Source organism: Caretta caretta, chromosome 5, assembly GCF_965140235.1.
Source record: "Caretta caretta isolate rCarCar2 chromosome 5, rCarCar1.hap1, whole genome shotgun sequence".
NCBI classification, from domain to species: Eukaryota; Metazoa; Chordata; order Testudines; family Cheloniidae; genus Caretta; species Caretta caretta.
In genome coordinates, this window is record NC_134210.1 from 120299523 (window position 1) to 120316949 (window position 17427).

The 17427-nt window shown below is 44.9% G+C and overlaps 4 protein-coding genes across 5 annotated transcripts in view; 1 reads left to right on the forward strand and 3 right to left on the reverse strand.

Annotated features, from left to right (window-relative positions):
• Positions 1-10046, reverse strand: part of RIGI (RNA sensor RIG-I) — a 51254-nt gene extending 41208 nt beyond the window's left edge. Inside the window, exon 1 of the mRNA XM_075128834.1 lies at positions 9971-10046. The gene's annotated coding sequence lies outside the window, so the exon portion shown is untranslated. The remainder of the gene's footprint in view (positions 1-9970) is intronic.
• Positions 1431-10275, reverse strand: TOPORS (TOP1 binding arginine/serine rich protein, E3 ubiquitin ligase). Its single transcript, XM_048851695.2, has 2 exons — positions 9971-10275; positions 1431-5014 (listed from the first exon to the last, which is right to left on the reverse strand). The coding sequence occupies exons 1-2, from the start codon at positions 10157-10159 to the stop codon at positions 1976-1978; spliced, it is 3228 nt and encodes a 1075-aa protein (XP_048707652.1). The 5' UTR covers positions 10160-10275; the 3' UTR covers positions 1431-1975.
• SMIM27 (small integral membrane protein 27) lies at positions 10258-12262 on the forward strand. Its single transcript, XM_048851704.2, is given in 3 exon segments — positions 10258-10546; positions 10549-10602; positions 11230-12262. Coding segments are annotated over 3 exon segments (246 nt in total). The 5' UTR covers positions 10258-10465; the 3' UTR covers positions 11341-12262.
• NDUFB6 (NADH:ubiquinone oxidoreductase subunit B6) lies at positions 12185-15887 on the reverse strand. 2 transcript variants are annotated; one of them, XM_048851301.2, is made up of 5 exons: positions 15584-15887; positions 15181-15273; positions 13377-13421; positions 12899-12969; positions 12185-12786 (listed from the first exon to the last, which is right to left on the reverse strand). In XM_048851301.2, the coding sequence occupies exons 1-4, from the start codon at positions 15761-15763 to the stop codon at positions 12901-12903; spliced, it is 387 nt and encodes a 128-aa protein (XP_048707258.1). In that variant the 5' UTR covers positions 15764-15887; the 3' UTR covers positions 12185-12786; positions 12899-12900. The 2 variants fall into 2 exon arrangements, with proteins under 2 accessions (XP_048707258.1, XP_048707257.1); XM_048851300.2 differs by lacking the exon at positions 12185-12786 and having other exon boundaries at positions 12812-12969.
• Positions 15888-17427: the final 1540 nt, after the last annotated feature.

The following is a 17427-nucleotide window of genomic DNA, read 5'->3' on the forward strand; positions in this document are numbered from 1 at the left end:
GTTTTTCCACAGACACAGTGACAGCTACTGGGCTTTAGACTTTCAACATTTATCAGTGAAAAAGGGAAAGATCCCTCCTATTTGAAATACATATATATTTCTAAGTCTGGGGTTCTCAAACACGGTCACGAGATTATTACAAGGGAGTTGCAAGCTGTCAGCCCCCGTGCATGGCGGGGCTCCAGGCTCTCAGTCCCAGTCGGTAGGGCTCTGGGTATGTGCCAGACACTGACAGCCAGTGCAAGCACTCCTGGTGAGGACGCACATCACTGACAGAAGGAGCTAGTGTGGTCATACAAAACTGATTTAGTTACTGCAGTGGCTGCACGTCAACATAACTTAAGTCAACTTTGTTTTATAGTATAGACATGCCCTCAGTCTGCTGTGAAAAGTGATACTGACAAAGTTCTTTGTGCCCCCCCCCCCCCCCCCCAGTATTAAACAGTAACTATTTAAAAAAATAACTTTTCTGGTTATAATAATAATTTGATAAAATGTGTTTTAGTCTTAATTTAAAAGCAGTGAGAAAAGGTAAATTCATTTAAAACTAGAGTTATAAATTCAGCATTTAAAATAGTGTTAAATACAAAAATGTTTTTAACTGATAAGGGGGTCACACTCAGAGGCTTGCTGCGTGAAAAGGATTGTCACCACAAAACATTTGAGAACCACTGTTCTAAGTAATTAAACTGCCTACAGTGGGGCTTCTATTTCTTGTTATACCTCAGTAATGTCAGAAACCCATTTAAACAATGGCAGGGGTTAACAGAAAAAAAATCTGAGTAAGCATGACATCAAGTAGCTGTCTTCAATTATTTACCCAGACTGTCTTTTGATCATCTTAGAAAGGTGATGATACAGTTAGCATTCTGCAGTTTAGGTACAGAAGAAGCAGGAGAAAACAAAACAAAAAAAACTAGAAAGACATTACTGGATTTGATCTTACTCTTAGGGTATGTGCCTACACTGCAATAAAAGATCTGTTGGCACCAGGTCTCAGAGGCCAGGTCAATTGACTTGGTCTCACAGGGCTCAGGCTGCAGGTCTAAAAACTGCAGCATAGGTATTCAGGCTTGGGCTAGAGCCCGGGTGCTGAAACCTGTTGAGGCAGGGGGAAGATCTCCGAGCCCAGGTGCCAGCCTGAGCCCTAATGTCTACACTGCTATTTTTAGCCCCACAGCCTGAGCCCAAGTCAGCTGAGACTCTGTGCAGGGTGTTTTTCTTTGCAGCTCATACGCTAAAAGACTGAAGATGGTATGTGGGGAAAAATATGGTGATGCACAGGCATCTGGTCTGCTAAACTTGTCAGTTTACACGGACAGCTCAGATCCAGACTTCTTCCTAATGGTTTTCCATGTGCAGTTTTAAGTTATACCAGACTTAAAGACAAATGACATGCCTGGAAAGTAAATATTACATTGGGTTCAAAATCTGATTTAAAAATGTCTTATTGCTTTATTGGGACTCTTACAGAATTCATGTTTACTTCAATGGCAGTCTGGTTCAATGTTTGTACAGAGGCATTGACACCTTTTTGGAAGAGGTCAAGCTAAACTATGCAGATTAAAATGATGGCAGAATTAAACATGAATTTGTTTTGTGAATTATACAATTTTTCTTTTGTAAAATAAAAAGAGCAACCATCAGAAAATAGATTTTCTGACTTCAGGGTTTTTTTTTTTTTTTTTTTTTTAAAAAACTGAAAGATTCCATGGATATATTTTATACAATGTGAATACAGTATGGCTCTATGAAATTATAACTTCTAAAGGTTTATACACTTCTGAAAGAAAATTTTTAAGTTAAACTATTAGCAATGTTCTGTTTTCTTGGACTTAAAAGTGCATAAATTCAAGGATTTTACACATTTCTCAGACTTTTTTTTTTTTTTTTTAAACAGTCTTACATACACAAACCACACCAGGTGTTTTGTTTTCAGGATTTCATCATTTAAAACAGTTCAGTGTAAAACTTGTTACATCTTTTTTTCTGGGGAGTCAAGCCAGTAGGATCTGTCAATAAGTCTCTTTGGCAGTCTTAATATCAAAGGTGGTCTCTCTGAATTCTCTACAAATGATGCTCTGGAAGACGGCAGCTGACTGGATGATTGAGTTTGTATAGTTTCAACATTTCTCGGTAGAGTTCCCATGTCAGATACACTACTATCATCTGCCACTGCAAGAGTCTGCTCATTTGATGTTTCCTGAAATTGGCGATCTACCTTTCCAGAGTCATCACCTAAGTCTCCCCTAGTGGTAGTAATACTGGAATCCTTGTCCAACAGTCCACTTTCACCATCTACTGTGTACTCATCCTTACAATCACTTGTTCCCAGGACAGGGGATGGAGTCTCATTTTCTCTCTCATTAAACTGGGTTGTGGTTGTCCAAGAGATACTACTGTCACACTCTGTATTTTCTTGTATTCCAGTCTCCTTATCACTATCACTGTCAATTGTAATCACAACTGGAGAAGAATGTGATGAGTTACTTGTATGATGTCTCCTGTGTTTCTTCTTGTGCTTTTTCTTTTTCTTTTTATGATGTCTGGTTGTGTCACTAGCTTTTCCTTCGTAAATAATCTCTACACTTGGACTTCTTGTATTTTTTTTCCTCTTTTTATGTCTACTGCCAACACTTGCTTGGTTGTCTAAAAGGCTGTCCTGATTTTTGTAGCAACCACTGTATTTTGACAAAGACTTCTGGAGGTCACTTCCTTTCCCCTCACAAGGGCTTGTTGCATTCTCCTTGTGTGCATTCTCCAAGTGGCGAGTTTTGTATTTCCTTTTTCCACCAGGCTTTTCACATCGCATTCTATCAGAAGTAGTCCGAGATCTATTACTGGATCGACTCCTTGATCTGCGTCTTTCATAGTAATAATATCGGCTTTCATTGTGACTTCTCTGATTTCGAGTATTTGTCCTTTCAGAAAAAGACTGTATTCTGTACTCTGGACTAGCCGACTGCCTTGAATAATGAGCTCTGGCCTGAGTTCTCCTCCTGTACGATGATTCATAGCCATCTCTGTCCATGTTTCTACTGTAAAAAGTGTATTCCCACTGGTACCTACTTTGGTAATTATCTCTTACATAATAATGATCACTGTCTCTGCTCCTCGATCTTCTTCTGCTATGATCATTACTCCGGGATCTTGACCGGCTTACATCTCTAGATATAGTGCTCTCACTACTTAGAGACACTGTCTGGCTTTTTCTAGATAAACTTATGTCTCGAGGTTTTGACCTCCTTTTGTCTCTTTTGGTCCTATGTCCGCTACTATCTCTGCTTCTTGATAGTCTACTTTTTAACCTTTCTTTGCTGTGATGTTTCCTCCTGGTTCTCTGTCCATGGCTGTCTCTGTTGCGAGAGTGTTGTGAATATGATTCTGAACTCCTTGATCTCCTCCTCCTGGATAATCTGTGGCTGCATGGAGAGCACATCCTATCCCTTCTTGTAGAGGAACTTTGTAATGAGTCCTTTGTAGACAAATCTTTTATTTTAGTTGTATCTTTCTCATTCTTTTTTGACTTCATCTTTTGTGAGGGTGAGGTGCTGCTTTTATGGCTATATTTACCATCCTTAGATATAGGAGAGCATGGCGATGAGCACCCACTAGCATCACTGACACTAAAAACGTGAAACTGGATAGGCTGTGGTTTCTTCACATCCTCGCTTTTCCCATCATCAACTGACTCCTCAGAGTCTGAGGACAGCTCAACAAGTTCTGGTGTTCTTTCAGCTAATGGCTTAACATACCCAACAATGACGCAGTTGTCTGAAGAAGTATCAGTGTCACCATCTGGGGCTGCATTATCTTGTAACTGCCCTTGCAGTTCAGTTCCATTTCTACTAGGTTCTTCATCAGAAGTTTCCGAAGTATCCAAAGGAGAAGCCATGGCAACATGAACCGGCTCTGAGCTAGAATACGATGGCCCTGGAGTTTCATCATCCCAAGGTGCCCGATCAACGCTAGTTGTAGATGCATTATGATCTGGTTCTTGGGAATCTGTCTCATCTGGAGATATTGTAATAACTGATGATTCCGACTGGCTTCCTTCTTCATATGAAGGAGCAGGACAATCATAATTGGCATGCTGATCGTATGCCTCTATGTTAAAAGGACATCGGGCAAAGCTGATGAATTCATGTAAAAAGTGGTTAGTACGATGGAGCAAAAAAGGCTTTAAGTCATCAGAAAAGGCCTGACTCTCCAAATCATATCTAGTCACATTACTCATGATGATATGCTGTACAATATTGACTAGAGACCCATGGGCACCAAACAGGACTGTTAGCTCACGCTTCAGCCACGGAACTAATCTGTGAAGACAAGCGGGGTTCATGCGGAAAAACTCAGCTGAAATGTCTCTATAACGACCACCATCTTGAATATTTCTAACACGCACACCAGAACGATACAGAGCTCTTCGGAAATTAATTATATCTTGTTCTTGAATTTGCCGCAGTGATCTACCCTCTGCACTAGCTTGTCTCCTTGATGCAAGCCGTCTAATCATCTGATGAATTCCTCCATCTCTTTGCCCCACTGGTTGACCAGATAATCCTTCAAATAATATCCCATTATCTGGAGGTGACAGCGTTCTTCGAGAAGAGGAACTCCTTCGAGGATAAGTTGATGTATGACGTTCCCTTGTTAACGTAGTACGGTAACGAAATCTCCGCCCATCAGGACTAGCAAAAGAGCCATTTTGCAAAGGCCTGAGTACATACTCCTTGAAATCATCTTCAGCTCTCACTGTATGGAAGATAGAATGGAAAGGCTGTTTGCAGAGTGGACATTCAGCTTTGTTTTTTGACCATTCCTGTACACAACGAAAGCAGAACCTATGCAAGCAACGATCTAAGTAGGCCACATTGTCAAATCTGTCCAAGCAGATTGGACATTTAGAGTCTGGAGATGTATCTGTTGGCATTGTCTGATGCAGCTTGCTTGTGCCAGCTTTAGGCGAAAAGCTGCTATCCACCGTAAACTCCTCAGTTGTTGATGTCATGTTCTACAAAAGAAAAATGAGGCAAATATCAATAAAAGCTTTGCTAAACTTTTCCTGATCAAAAAAAGCGATATGAAAGTGAACCAAACAAACAACTAAGCTTGTAACAGTTTTTTCTGAGAGTCGAAAATTAAGAATGAACAGCAGCAAGCGCTGCTAACCCATTAGGCCAGAAGAAATTGACATGTAACTGCTTAAGTTATTAAGCTCCCCCTGCAGTCTCTCCCCCCAGAAATTTAGGAAATATTGGTGGTTAAATAACACCTTAATGCAAACAGAGCAAAGGAATAACTGGAAAGATATATGGAACCAGATGCTCATGTTACGTAAACCAGGGATTCTTCATTGAAGTGGAACTACCCTGATTTACACCGTCTGAGAATCTAGCCTGTTAGGCAGAGAATTGCCCAAAAGTCTTTATTTTTAAGCATAGCTCACCATCTGTGTTCCAAAACATTTTAGATCAATACACAAGAGAAAGCTGGTTTACTATCCTTCAGTCTGTTAGGTGGATTACCAAAATATACATTTTGGTTATTCATCTCTAAGCTTTGATGAGCCACAATTTCCAGTAACTGGAAAAATGTAAATCACTGATGTTCGAGTTACTCCCATTCTTTAACTTCTCCTGTCTTCATTTTAGTGTTTGTTCTTCCCACCTTGTAAGCGTCTATTTTTTATTTTCCATATATTTTCCAGGAGCCTCTGCAAGGTCAGCAGCCAGTTTCCCTCTCCAGTCCTTCCACCCATAAAGCAACTTCTGGGATTGATGCAGACAAAATCAATTTTCTTTTGCATAATGCTGCTATGCGAAATTGACTAGGATTGAATTCTCCCCTAGTCAGTTTTACTCACAGCCAGTATTGCTTTGCTCAAGCACTACTTTGTTGGCCAATTGTTCACAGGCCAAGGTGCACCTGAATGAATGGGACAAGTGGTGGGAAAGTATGGAGGCACATTTAGGTTTGTGATTGGCCACCAATCATTCTAAGATGCCTCAAATTCTTCTACGGGTAGCCAGGGGAGATCACTGTTTCAGCAACACTTCTGCACTTGATTTTTACATCATGTGACACAATTCAGCAGATAACTACTTCTGTTGACATCAACTTATATTTTTGGCAATTACTTTTAAATAGGTACATTAAATAGGTTTCAGAGTAGCAGCTGTATTAGTCTGTATTCGCAAAAAGGAGTACTTGTGGCACCTTAGAGACTAACAAAGGTATTTGAGCATAAGCTCACGAAAGCTGTGACTTACCAACTATTAAGTGTACACATAGCAAATTTGTTTAAAGTAACAAAGAACTTAAGAGCTCTTGCCTTTAAAAAAGCCCTGTGTTGGTGTTTTTGAGGGTTTTTTTTTTTTTAAGACCCACTTAAGGGTTGCAGGCATCCTAGAACAACCTTTGCCAACACTCTGACATCACCAGCCAAGCAGACAATTTCATACATAAGCTCTAGAAATTCTGAGATGCTGCCACCCTCCCAAACTTCGTGTTTTGGGTACAGGCTTTTATTTTTAAAATTATTATTATAACATTTTAGTGCAAAGGGTAAATAATTATAGTTGTTTATCTTTTCTATACTAGGTAGGTTTCATCAGCTGGCTAGTTCCACAAAAGATCAAGATGTTTTTCATAGTTGTTAGACTTCATATAATGGTGTATTTTTTGTATTTTTTAAAAAGTGGTTAATTCTCTAGTGTCTGATCAAGCTGATTATCCTATTAATTCTACTATTATTTTTGGTCTCTGTACTACCACCAGTAATTGTGATCTAACGGAAGTGTATTATTTATGTAGCTAATACTACACACACAAAAAATATGTTAAAATAATTTTAAGGTTGCAAAGTCAAGCACTCAAAAGTTAGGAAATGCCTGAATTAATGTAGCCCCTTTTTGCACATGCATTTTGATACAGTCTTTAATTACCAGTCCAAATTCCCCATCCCCTCCAACCAACTTCTGGATCCTCATTTGATCTCAGTCTAAATTGCCTTGTCTCACACAAACTCCTTGTTCCAATTTCCTTTCCTAGTCTGTTTCAATCTACACCCTGGCTGCTTGCCCAGACAGTTCTCATCCACCCCACCGCCCTCAACCCCATACCCTACCTCAGTTGCCACCCTTCCCCAAACAGTCTGCTTGCCTAAACAGTGCCAGCCTCCCACTCACCACACGCCGAGGCTCCTTAACCCAATCTACACCTCCTCCCTAGGGTTGCCAACTGTCTAATCACACAAACCCAAACACCTCTGCCCCACCCCCTGATCTTTCCCCAAGGCCATGCCCCTGTCCCGCCTCTTCTCCAAGGCCTCACTCCACTACCTCTTCTTCCCCCATCCTCATTCACTTTCACCAGGATGGGGCAGGAGGTTGGGGTGCAGGCTCTGGGCTGGGAGGTAGGGCCAAGGGGTTTGGAGTGTGGGAGGGGGCTCTGGGCTAAGCCTGGGGCAGGGGTTTGGGTGCAGGAGAGGGTGAGGGCTCCGGGCGGGTGGCACTTACCTCGGTTGGCTCCTGGAAGCAGTGGCATGTCTGGCGGCAGCTCTGCACACTGCCCCTGCCTGAAGGCACCGCCCCCGCAGCTCCCATTTGCCATGGTTCCCCGTTCACAGCCAATGGGAGGCGCAGAGTCGGTGCTCGGGGTGGGGGCAGCACATGGAGACCCCTTGGCCACGCCTCCACCTAAGAGCAGCAACATGCTGCCCTCTTCCAGGACTGGCGCGGAGTCAGGGCAGGTAGGGAGCCTGCCTTAGCCCAGCTGCACTGCCAGATTTTTAACCGTCTAAAATCTCCCGGATTGGCTTCAGTGGTCTCCAGGAGATCGAGCCCAATTCCAGGAGACTCCTGGCCAAACCGGGAGGGGCTTGGCAACCCTACTCCTCTCTGCCCACTCAGGTCTGGTTCTTCAAACCGATCACATTTGAGTCAAGCTGCTCTTCCTCCAAATTCCTAGACACAAGCAGGGGGAGCATTGACAGCACAGGAGATACAGTCTCCCAGCTCTCAGTGCCTGGTGCTGCAACAGCCAGCAGTAGCAACTGCAAGTGAAGTCCTACTCAGCCCCTGTGGCCCTGACTGCAGTATGCGTATTCCAAACAATCTTCAGCATTTAGTTGCCGAACTCATAAGTCTCTACTGATCATGTGTGAACAGAGATTTTTCAAGGGCTTATAACTTGTCCATATTTGAGCCTTCCCATTCTCTCCCCAGAAACAGTCCACACCTAAAACCAGGGCAATCCCCTTGCCAAATTGCAAAGAATGGAGGCACTAGAGCTTCTCAACAAAACAGAAAGATTTTGATTAATGTAGGCAAAATAAGTCTTCCCTAATCTTGTTCTCAGAAACAGCTGAACCATTATTTGCTGAAATTATTTCAGCCCAAATAATTGACATTTGGCAATGTGATAAGCGGGGAAAATAAATAAATAAATAAATAAATGATGTATCAGGCACCCATAATTATAGATGGTTCTACCAGCTACACCTGTAATATAACTGGACAAGAACTCAGTTAACAACTCAATTGATACATGGGACGACATATAATCCAGATTATTTATCCACAGCTGTACAGACTCAGCAATGCTCAGAGTAAACTGTAGTGTCTGTCACTAATTCAGCAAATATGATTACAGGACCAAGGCAGCAGAACTCAGGGCTTTGGAGCTGTGCTCCGGCTCCGCTCCAGCTCCAGGCTCCACTCCAAAGCCCTGGGAGAACTGTTAAGTATGAAGATACCACTGTAATAGTTGGTTTTCTGACCATAACTTTAATATGTTATGTGCAGCAATTTGTATACAATTCAGCTGTTGCAAACATGTGAACAGATGTACTATAAAAACATTAAGAATTGATACTTTTTTTTTAACAAGACAAGCTGAGAATCAAAGTGTATACAAAGCTGTGTGCACCAACTTCATTTCTGAACATTGAAGTATCTCTCCCAGCCTGAGAATTTCAAATTCAAAGTATTTCTATTTTGACTATCATTATATTCGTTGATATATATATTTATATCATTAATCGTTATATTAAGGACTAGAGTGTGGCCTGCTAAATTTTCAGGCTTTAAGCGAATGAGAGATATGAAATCCTGGGCAACTGACTTGATAAGTCTCACTGTGGTCATGTACAGTTGGGCTTGGTGTTTCTATTTAGAACTGTTATTTGACCCGTTTTGAAAACAGAAAGCGATGAGCACTCTATTGCTCTCCATAGGAAGCCTACTTGAGGACAGCTGGTAACTACCCCTGTACATTACTGTCAAACTCTCCATATAGCCCTAATGGGAACAGTTCAACTCATCTGGCATACTGGCTCAGCCTCCTAACATTAAGAAAGGCACTGAATGGCAGGGGGCTGCAAAGTGCCTGTAAGTTCACCCTCCCTCTACACACAGATCTACCACAAATCAGGCAGAATCCAGCTGGGCCAGGAGTGCGGGGCAGGGCTGCCAAAGTACTCTCTGCTCAGTCTCCCTAGCTCCTGCTGACCCGAACTCCTGCCCCAACTCTCGTCCCTGCAAGAGTTTAGGGAATGGGGGGGGGGGGGCGCTCACGAGCTAGGGGGAGGGGCTACTGACAACTCACCTGAGGAAGCACAAGGCACCCACCACTCAGTTACTGGCTCTTTACCTGCACCTGGCAGGAAGGTAAAAAAATCTGACCCATATGGGGCGGAGGAGGGAGCGGAGTATTTCCTGAACCAGGCTAAAGAACAGACTCCCGACAGGGCTGGGCACGACACCGCCTCTGCCCAGGAGCCCTCCCGCCTCACAAACCTGCCCGCCCGGCCCTGACTCTCCACGGACCCGCTGCTCTCAGTCCCAACCCCGGACTCCGCCATTTCCCGCCCAGCCCCGGCGCGAGCAGAAGGAAGGGGGACCTCCCCCGGCAAGGGCGCGGCCCGCTCCCGCGTCCAGCCTCCCTCCCGCCCGGCCCGCTCACTCACAGCGGCGCCGCCGTCCGGTGCCGGCGCTTCGCCCTCCCCGCGGGGCTGCCCCGTGTCCGCCGCTTTGAGTCTCTGGCGGCGGCGGCAGCGGGCGGGGCCCGGGCCGGGACCCGCGCGCGGCTCTTCCCCCCCGTGACGAAGACGGCGGCGGCGCCCCCGCTCTGTGAGGTAATTCAGTGGGTCACCCATGAAAGCCGCCTGCCGGCGGCCGGGCCCGGAGAGCGACCAGCGACCAGCCGCCCGCTACACACCGAGACGGCCGGGCCGCGGGCCAGACAGACACCCCGCAAGGGCTGCTGGGATCGGAAAAGACTTGGTCGGAACTCCACGGCTTACAACAACGCCCCCTACGCAGCCTGCAAGTGGGCGGGACGCCGGCCACGTGACCGCTCCGGGCCGCCATCTTGGCTGCGGGCGGCTTCGCCCGGAGGTGCTTCACAACCCGCTCATGCAGCTCGCTTTGCGCAGGGTTGGCGCTTCCAGGCCCAACCAAAGATGGCGGCTCGGAGCGCGCGCCCGTCTCGCTCTGTCTCCATGGTGATCTCCCCTTGTCGTGCCCCACGCACGCGCCGCTCCCAGCCCGCACCATGGCGGCGCTGGGCCGCAGCGCCCGGGACTGGCTTTACTCGCTGGTAGGTGCCCGCGCCGCCCCCCGGCCCAGCGCACGGAGCCGGCCGACCCCACCTTGCGGGGGGGGGACGCGCCTGCACCACCCCCTCCCCGGCGCGGAGCGAGCCCGGCCCGGTCTGTTAGGAGAGTGCAGCAAAGCCTCGGCTCCGTGCGGTCCCTGGCCGCTGGCTGGGGGAACGGGGCGCAGCCCTGCGTGGGGAGCAGGTACCGCACGGACGGTTCTGCCCTTCCAGCTGCCCTTGGAGGCCCGCCTCCTACGGGACAACCCCGGGGCGCCGTTACCCTCTGCACCGTGCACTGAACCTAATTCCATCAAGCCCTCGGTTCCAGGGCCTAGGAAGCCAGAGATCCTGCCTTCCTTTGAAGCACTGAATGCCAGGGCTCAGAGCCAGAAAAGACCATGCTAACGCAGGCAGGTACTATACCAATCCTGTCCCCACCATTACCCTATATAATCAGTATTTCAGTAGTGTCTGGCTGGACACCTCAAACTTTTAGGCCAGGGATGGTAAATGATGACCATTTTACAAATAGTTTAAATATCAGACCAATATTCAATGCAGGTAAACATTTTTATTGGTAATGCGCCATACCTACCTTTCCAAACATTATATATTTTCTTCTAACAGATTCTTCTCACCATTGTATTACTTTCATGGGGATATGTTATTTATGCAACAAGAATAGCGGCTCGGTGGCAACTTGAGAAGGACTACCCTGATCAAATGTTGAATTTTTAAAGGAAACATTACAGATTGACTGCAGCTGGATTTTCAAACCTGAACACATGTAAAACCAAATTTGAGGACAGAAAAGATTTCCAGATTACCAGTTTAAGTTAGGACCTGACCACAAAAGTTTAACAGTGGCAGAAGGCTTCAAGAAAAAAAAAATCAAGCTTCCTGCACAATTAAAAGGATCAACAGAAATACAGGCAATGCATGTTGTGTGACACTGAGTTTTCTTAACAAATATAGAAAATGAGCACCAGACTAAGAAGCAGCCAAGGAAGAACTGTACACCAAGTGTATGTTCAGTTCGTTTGCAGAATGTCTTCTCTTTTACAGACAATGTCTTTGCTAAAGATTTTGTAATGTTTAAAATATGGTACACATGTTTATGTCCAGCAGTATGGCAGTAAGTAACATTATTTAAGGGTGATTCAACATTTTCCTTCAGTTCATATTAGTAGTATTTGGCCCTCAAAATAGTTTTATTCAGCCATTGTCAGTAACAACTTATACATAGCAACTCTTTTTCCTATTAAATTTGATTGTGGTAAAGTTTTTCATTGATGGATTAAGCAAGTGTAACTGTAGCAGCCTCAACCGAGTTGTGTTTAGAGGTCCGCAGATGTGTCTGGCATCTTGGCTATGTCTAGTAAAGTGCTAGTCACATACGTTACAGTGACATAACTCATACTATCTTCTAGTGATATGGTGTGCTTACCTTCAGGAATAGTCAGGTCCAGGGTGGCTGACGAATTCTAGAATACTGCTAGTCAATAAAGTGGATTGAGTATTTGAAATAGGGTTAGTTCCTGACAGGAACAAGTATTCATAGAAATGTGAGTACGAATCACTATTTGTCACAGTTCGTTTCTGTTTACTCATCTTATTTTGCTGTTGATTCATACAATTAAAGCTATCATGTTTTACCAAACCCTTTTCATACAATTCTTTTTTGCAACATGATCTGTAAGATTTTGTAGTTTATAAATGTTACAATATTGCTTGAGTGTTCATAGTTCAGGTAGGACTTCCACAATGAATGAAACAAAGAGGCTATGTAAAATAATCTTAATAAAATTATTTCTCAATAATATCTGACTTAAAAGTAGGACAGTTACTTTCCAAAATCCTTTCTAAATTTTACTGCACTTGTGCATTACCTGCTGAGCTGATATGTTTTTTTGCCGTGTCTTCCTGTTTGGTTAAATACAATTACATGAGTAGAGATACATAATTGGTTGCTACAATGGATAAAATACAGATAATCTGTTGCCTATTAAGACAAAAAAAGGTTGTATTACTACTAGTACATTGGACTGAAAGCCTACTTCTAGAGTCCATTTCATACAGTCAATCATGAACAGTTTGTTACTATGAGAGTAACTTCCTTAACTAGCCATTTATTCTCTGCCCTAAAGAAAGGTCTGGAGATGGTGTTTTCTATTCCTGCTATACCTAGAAGGAAATAAGATAACATGAGTGTCTCTTGAAAATGACTTTATTGTTTTATATACATATCTGGAGATATTTAACACATTTTTATAGGAACAAAGATAGAGTTTATAACCTTCAGTGATGACCAGTAGGCTCTTCTTCCATTGGTGGGATTATTTCTCCTGTCTCTAGAATTCTGTCACCCTAATGAAATCAGAAAGATTATGGTGAATATTTTGTCATGGGTCACATTACTATCTAAAATATATAATATGCAAGAGCATAAAAGTACTATTATTTTTATGAGAGCGCCAATTGAGTGAGGCAATATCTTTTAATTGGATCATCTTCGGTTGATGAAACAAGTTTTCAAAGGAATATTATCCATTCTGAAGAAAATAATTGATGCTTCTAAAGGTCTATATCACAATGTTTTTCTTAGTCAGCATTTAACATTTCTTTGTACCAAGTGCCCAAAGTACTGAATAGTTATTTTAATTTTATTCCCTGTACCACTGTTGCCCTCACACACCCACCTCTCCCTTCCCATTTGTTTTCTTTATCTATGAGGCTGACATGTTACAAGAAAATATTTATTTTAATTAACTTACTGGGAATACTTTGGGCTTCACTGTAATAACACCATATGGCATTTTCTGCAATAAAAAACAGATTAGTCAGGATAAGCTTTTTTTAAAGATGGCTGATTAGAAAAAGCTGTTTTCCATATTGCCAAAAAGGTGAAGCATTGATTACAATTAATATTAAGCAGACCCACTTCTCCCCACTAGGTTACTCTTAGTTTAAAACCAAAAGTATAGAGAATAAAAACACCTCAAACAGGACAAGTCTTCAAAATACTTTATAAATGAAAAGGCTCTCCCAGGGTAAAGAGCCACAGGTGGCCTAATAAGAGTGTTCACTGAATCGTGGCTCAGTGATAGTGTTATTACTTCTTCAGGAAAGCAGTGAGCTTTGTTCTGTCAGTGACTAGTAAAGGAAGCAAGAGTGAGCAAGATTAGGGTTACAAGTAAGCTACAAACAAAACATAAAACAACCTCTTAATCATCAAGGCTTATGCAGTTTGAACTAACCTTGTCTTACCAAACATATAGAGGAAGCAACATAAAATTATCCAAACATAAGAGGGCTACTCAGCAAACATTCATTACAACATGTAGCTCTCAGTACGTGGGCTGTGAAAAACCTGGTTTCCCCCAGAATAAACTAAATGCAACTTAATGGATTTTTCCATTCTCTATGGGCACTTTGAAATATTTACATAAGAGTTTCCAAGTTTTCTGATACTAAAAATATTAGCTTTCCAAGGCTGAAAATCAAGTCTAACTATTCTAGAAAAGTTAAACGGGAAATGAATAACCTTGATATTCTCCTTATACGTAAGAGGACATACGTTACAGAACTGTCTAAAAGCCAAAAGGGAAAGACAATGAATGGAGTCATTGGTGACTAAAGGGAGGCACAGGTACTCAGGGAAATCAGCTGTCACTGGATATTTGACAGAGAGAGTAGATCAAGTTATAACTGATGGGAGCCAGAATGTTGCAGCTGAGTGGGGGATGTTGTGGGCTGTGGCTTGTGGGGCTACAGTGAACGGGATGTATGTCAGAGCTACTGGCATGTCTGTTGAGGCTAGGGGATGGTGGCTGGCATGTATGTGGGATGTGAGGAGCATTCAGGGAGTTGTGTGGGGTGGGATATGTATGGATGGGGGAGCTTTACTGACTAATTTACCGCAGGTGGAGGGGGGGCAATTTCCCCAAGTATACAGGGCCCCAAAATTCTTTAATCCAAGCCTATTTCATGAGGTGTTTTTTCTTATTTTAACTGTAGAATCAATACTGCAGGCAGGGGATTAGAATGTTCAATGCTTAATCCCAGTGCATATAATTGCTGAGTGGGCCTATAGATGAAAACTGTGTCAAGAAACAAGCAACTGAATGGACTGAAGTAGGTTGTTTTGTTTTTTTAAAGAAAAAATGTAAGCCTTATCAACAGTTACTAAGCAGCAAGAAACAGAAAACAGTTTTGTTCATCTGAAGTATTACAGAAATTTGTTTCTTTGCATACTTCAAGATCAAGTGTGCCAACAAAGGACACTTGTCTATTGAAGTGGAAAAGCAGAAGCACTGAATAGTTTTATAGTCCTGCAAGTGAAACCTTTTCAACACCACTAAAGTGTACCCAGACAAAAATAAAGCAAAATAATTCTCAGATGCAGTCACCCTTAACTTTTGACTTCATGGTAGATCACAGATGGTGTGTTTTTTGAAGTATGGGGGGTTTTAAGGAGAAAAAGTGGAAGTGTTTACAGGGCAGGGAAGTAAATGGTATTTGTAGGGTCAAGCATATACCTTCTGCATCGAAATACAACATGCAGGTTTCTATACTTACCATTACATGGTATTTGACATAGTAGTGAATAACCCAGGCAGGAATAAGTATCCATCTTACAGTAAATACACCACCTTTGTACAGCTTGAAAGTCTGGAAACAAAAGTAAATGAAATTTCATGTTATTTTCCCTTAATTTTTACTATATATAAGCCCCCACTTCAACCTTTAATACCAGCTTTGTTTTTAAATGTCTAGTAATTTTTTAATTGAATTTAGCATTCAAAAGTGCTGGCTTGACAGATTTTATCTCTGGGCTTATTTATTCACAGGAGAACCCCGCAGCAGGGTCGGAATGGGGGCTAGGGGACCCCTCTGGGTCAAGGCTGCCCCAGGGTGGGAACCCCTCAGCAGAGCAGGGTTGGAGGACCCCTCTAGGGAAGGGGAGCCGGGCCTCGCTGACCTGCAGCCGCCAGAAGGAGCCCGGCTGCAGGAAACGCTCCCAGAACCTGGCCACCGGCCCGAGTTTCGGCGGGGGCAGGACGGGCTCGCGCGGACTCAGCTCCTGGTCCTTGAGCCAGCGGCGCCGCAGGACGCGCAGCTGCTGCAGCCGCAGCTTCTCGTCGGGGGTGTAGCCAGACATCCCGAGCCCCGAGACGGCCCAGCGCCGGAAACGCGACCTTCGCGAGCACAGGACACCCCGCAAGCGGCGCGCGCGGGTGGCGTCACCACACACACTCCCTACTGCTCAGGGAGACGAGCCGTCTATGCGCGTCGCCGGAAGCCGCGATCAGTGCGTCCGCTATCTTGTGTTGTCAATCACAGGCGCTATCCGGAAGGGATACTCTGTATTCCGCCCCCTGCTGGTGGGAGGCCACATGTGCTGCCCGAGCTCAGGCACAGGCGCGTGGCGGCCCCTGTTGCCTGGCTCGCCCCCTGCTCCTGGGAGGCCGAATCCGCAAAGGCCCTGGGGAGCCATTGCGTGCGCATGCCCATAGCAGAGCGCAGGGCGGGCCAGGCTTGGTCCAGTGGAGCTGAGTGTGTGGGGGGAAAAGGGGGCTAAAGACTGGTGCCCTAGGGTTGCCAACTTTCTATTTGCGGAAAACTGAACACCCTTGCCCCGCCTCTGCCCTGCCCCTTTTCTGAGGCCACGCCCCCTCCCTCCATCACTCCTCTCCCCCACCCTTACTCATTTGCACCCGAGGGGCAGGGCCGGATTAGCGCAGGGGCTCTCCGGGCTGCAGCCCAGGGCCTCGGGCTAAGGGGGGGCCCCACAAAAATAAATCCATAATTAAATACAATTCAGTGGTACCAACCCGTCGATCACGATCGACGGGTTGATCCTGGAGCCTCTGCCAGTCGATCGCGATCTCTGGGCTGCTGAAAGTCCGGCAGGGCTCAGGCAGGCTGCCTGCATGTCGTGGTCCCACGCCACTCCCGGACCAGCAGGAGCGGCCTGCCCTGCGCACTGCAGCTTCAGCCCGTCACCAGCCGTGCACACCCACCCCCATCGTCAGCCACTGGACCCCCCGGACTTACCGCTGGTGGGTGGGTAGCTGGTGAGCAGGGATCTGGCCGGCACAGGACCCATCAGTATTGATTTGGGGGGGAGAGGGAGAGGGAGACAGAAAATATGGGACAATTTGCCCGTTTTTAAGAAAGTCAGGACATCTGCAGGAGGGCTTAAATACGGGACTGTCCCTTTAAAAACAGGATGTCTGGTCACCCTAGACAGGGATGGAGGGGGCACTGGGGGCAGTTAAAGCTTGGCACGTGAGGTGGGGATGGAGGGGAAGCTGTGGGAGGGGTGGTAACAGCTGGTGTGTGGAGAGGGAGTTGGAGGGGGGAGCTGGTGAGAACTGGGAATGCCAGACAGAACATTTCCCTTTGGAAGATGCAGAATCTAAACGTTTCGCAGGAATTTGTTCACTTCTCCCCAAATCTGGGGCAGACCAGAGCATCTCGTGCAGAAACAGGCCTGAGTTCATCTCCCTGAGCTGTTAACAGAAACAGCCAAAGCAGCAGGACACAGTGTGCTCCATGTAACATCACATCCAGAAACCTATACAAAAAGGACGTTAAGGTTGCAAAGTCAAGCACTCACCAGTGCAGCAATTCTAAATTTAAACCTTTGTAACCTTCATTCAGCCACCTTGGGCATCATGGTACAGGTTTTAATTGCACCATCACATGCTATGTTTGACACAGGACCCTTGCCCCATCCAGTGTACACCATAGATGGTGCTCACTGACTGGGGAGTCATTCAGTATTTCTTTTTATCCTCATTATTCCTTGTGTTGCCCCAG

Coding starts and splice junctions, on each gene's coding strand:
- TOPORS (XM_048851695.2), bottom strand. CDS start 10,159: ATGGGTGACCCACTGAATTACCTCACAGAGCGGGGGCGCCGCCGCCGT. Junction 5,015..9,970: donor CACCGGACGGCGGCGCCGCT/GTGAGTGAGCGG, acceptor TTTCTTTTGTAG/AACATGACATCAACAACTGA.
- NDUFB6 (XM_048851301.2), bottom strand. CDS start 15,763: ATGTCTGGCTACACCCCCGACGAGAAGCTGCGGCTGCAGCAGCTGCGC. Junction 15,274..15,583: donor GCTCCTTCTGGCGGCTGCAG/GTCAGCGAGGCC, acceptor TTTTGTTTCCAG/ACTTTCAAGCTGTACAAAGG. Junction 12,970..13,376: donor TGAAGCCCAAAGTATTCCCA/GTAAGTTAATTA, acceptor TGATTTCATTAG/GGTGACAGAATTCTAGAGAC.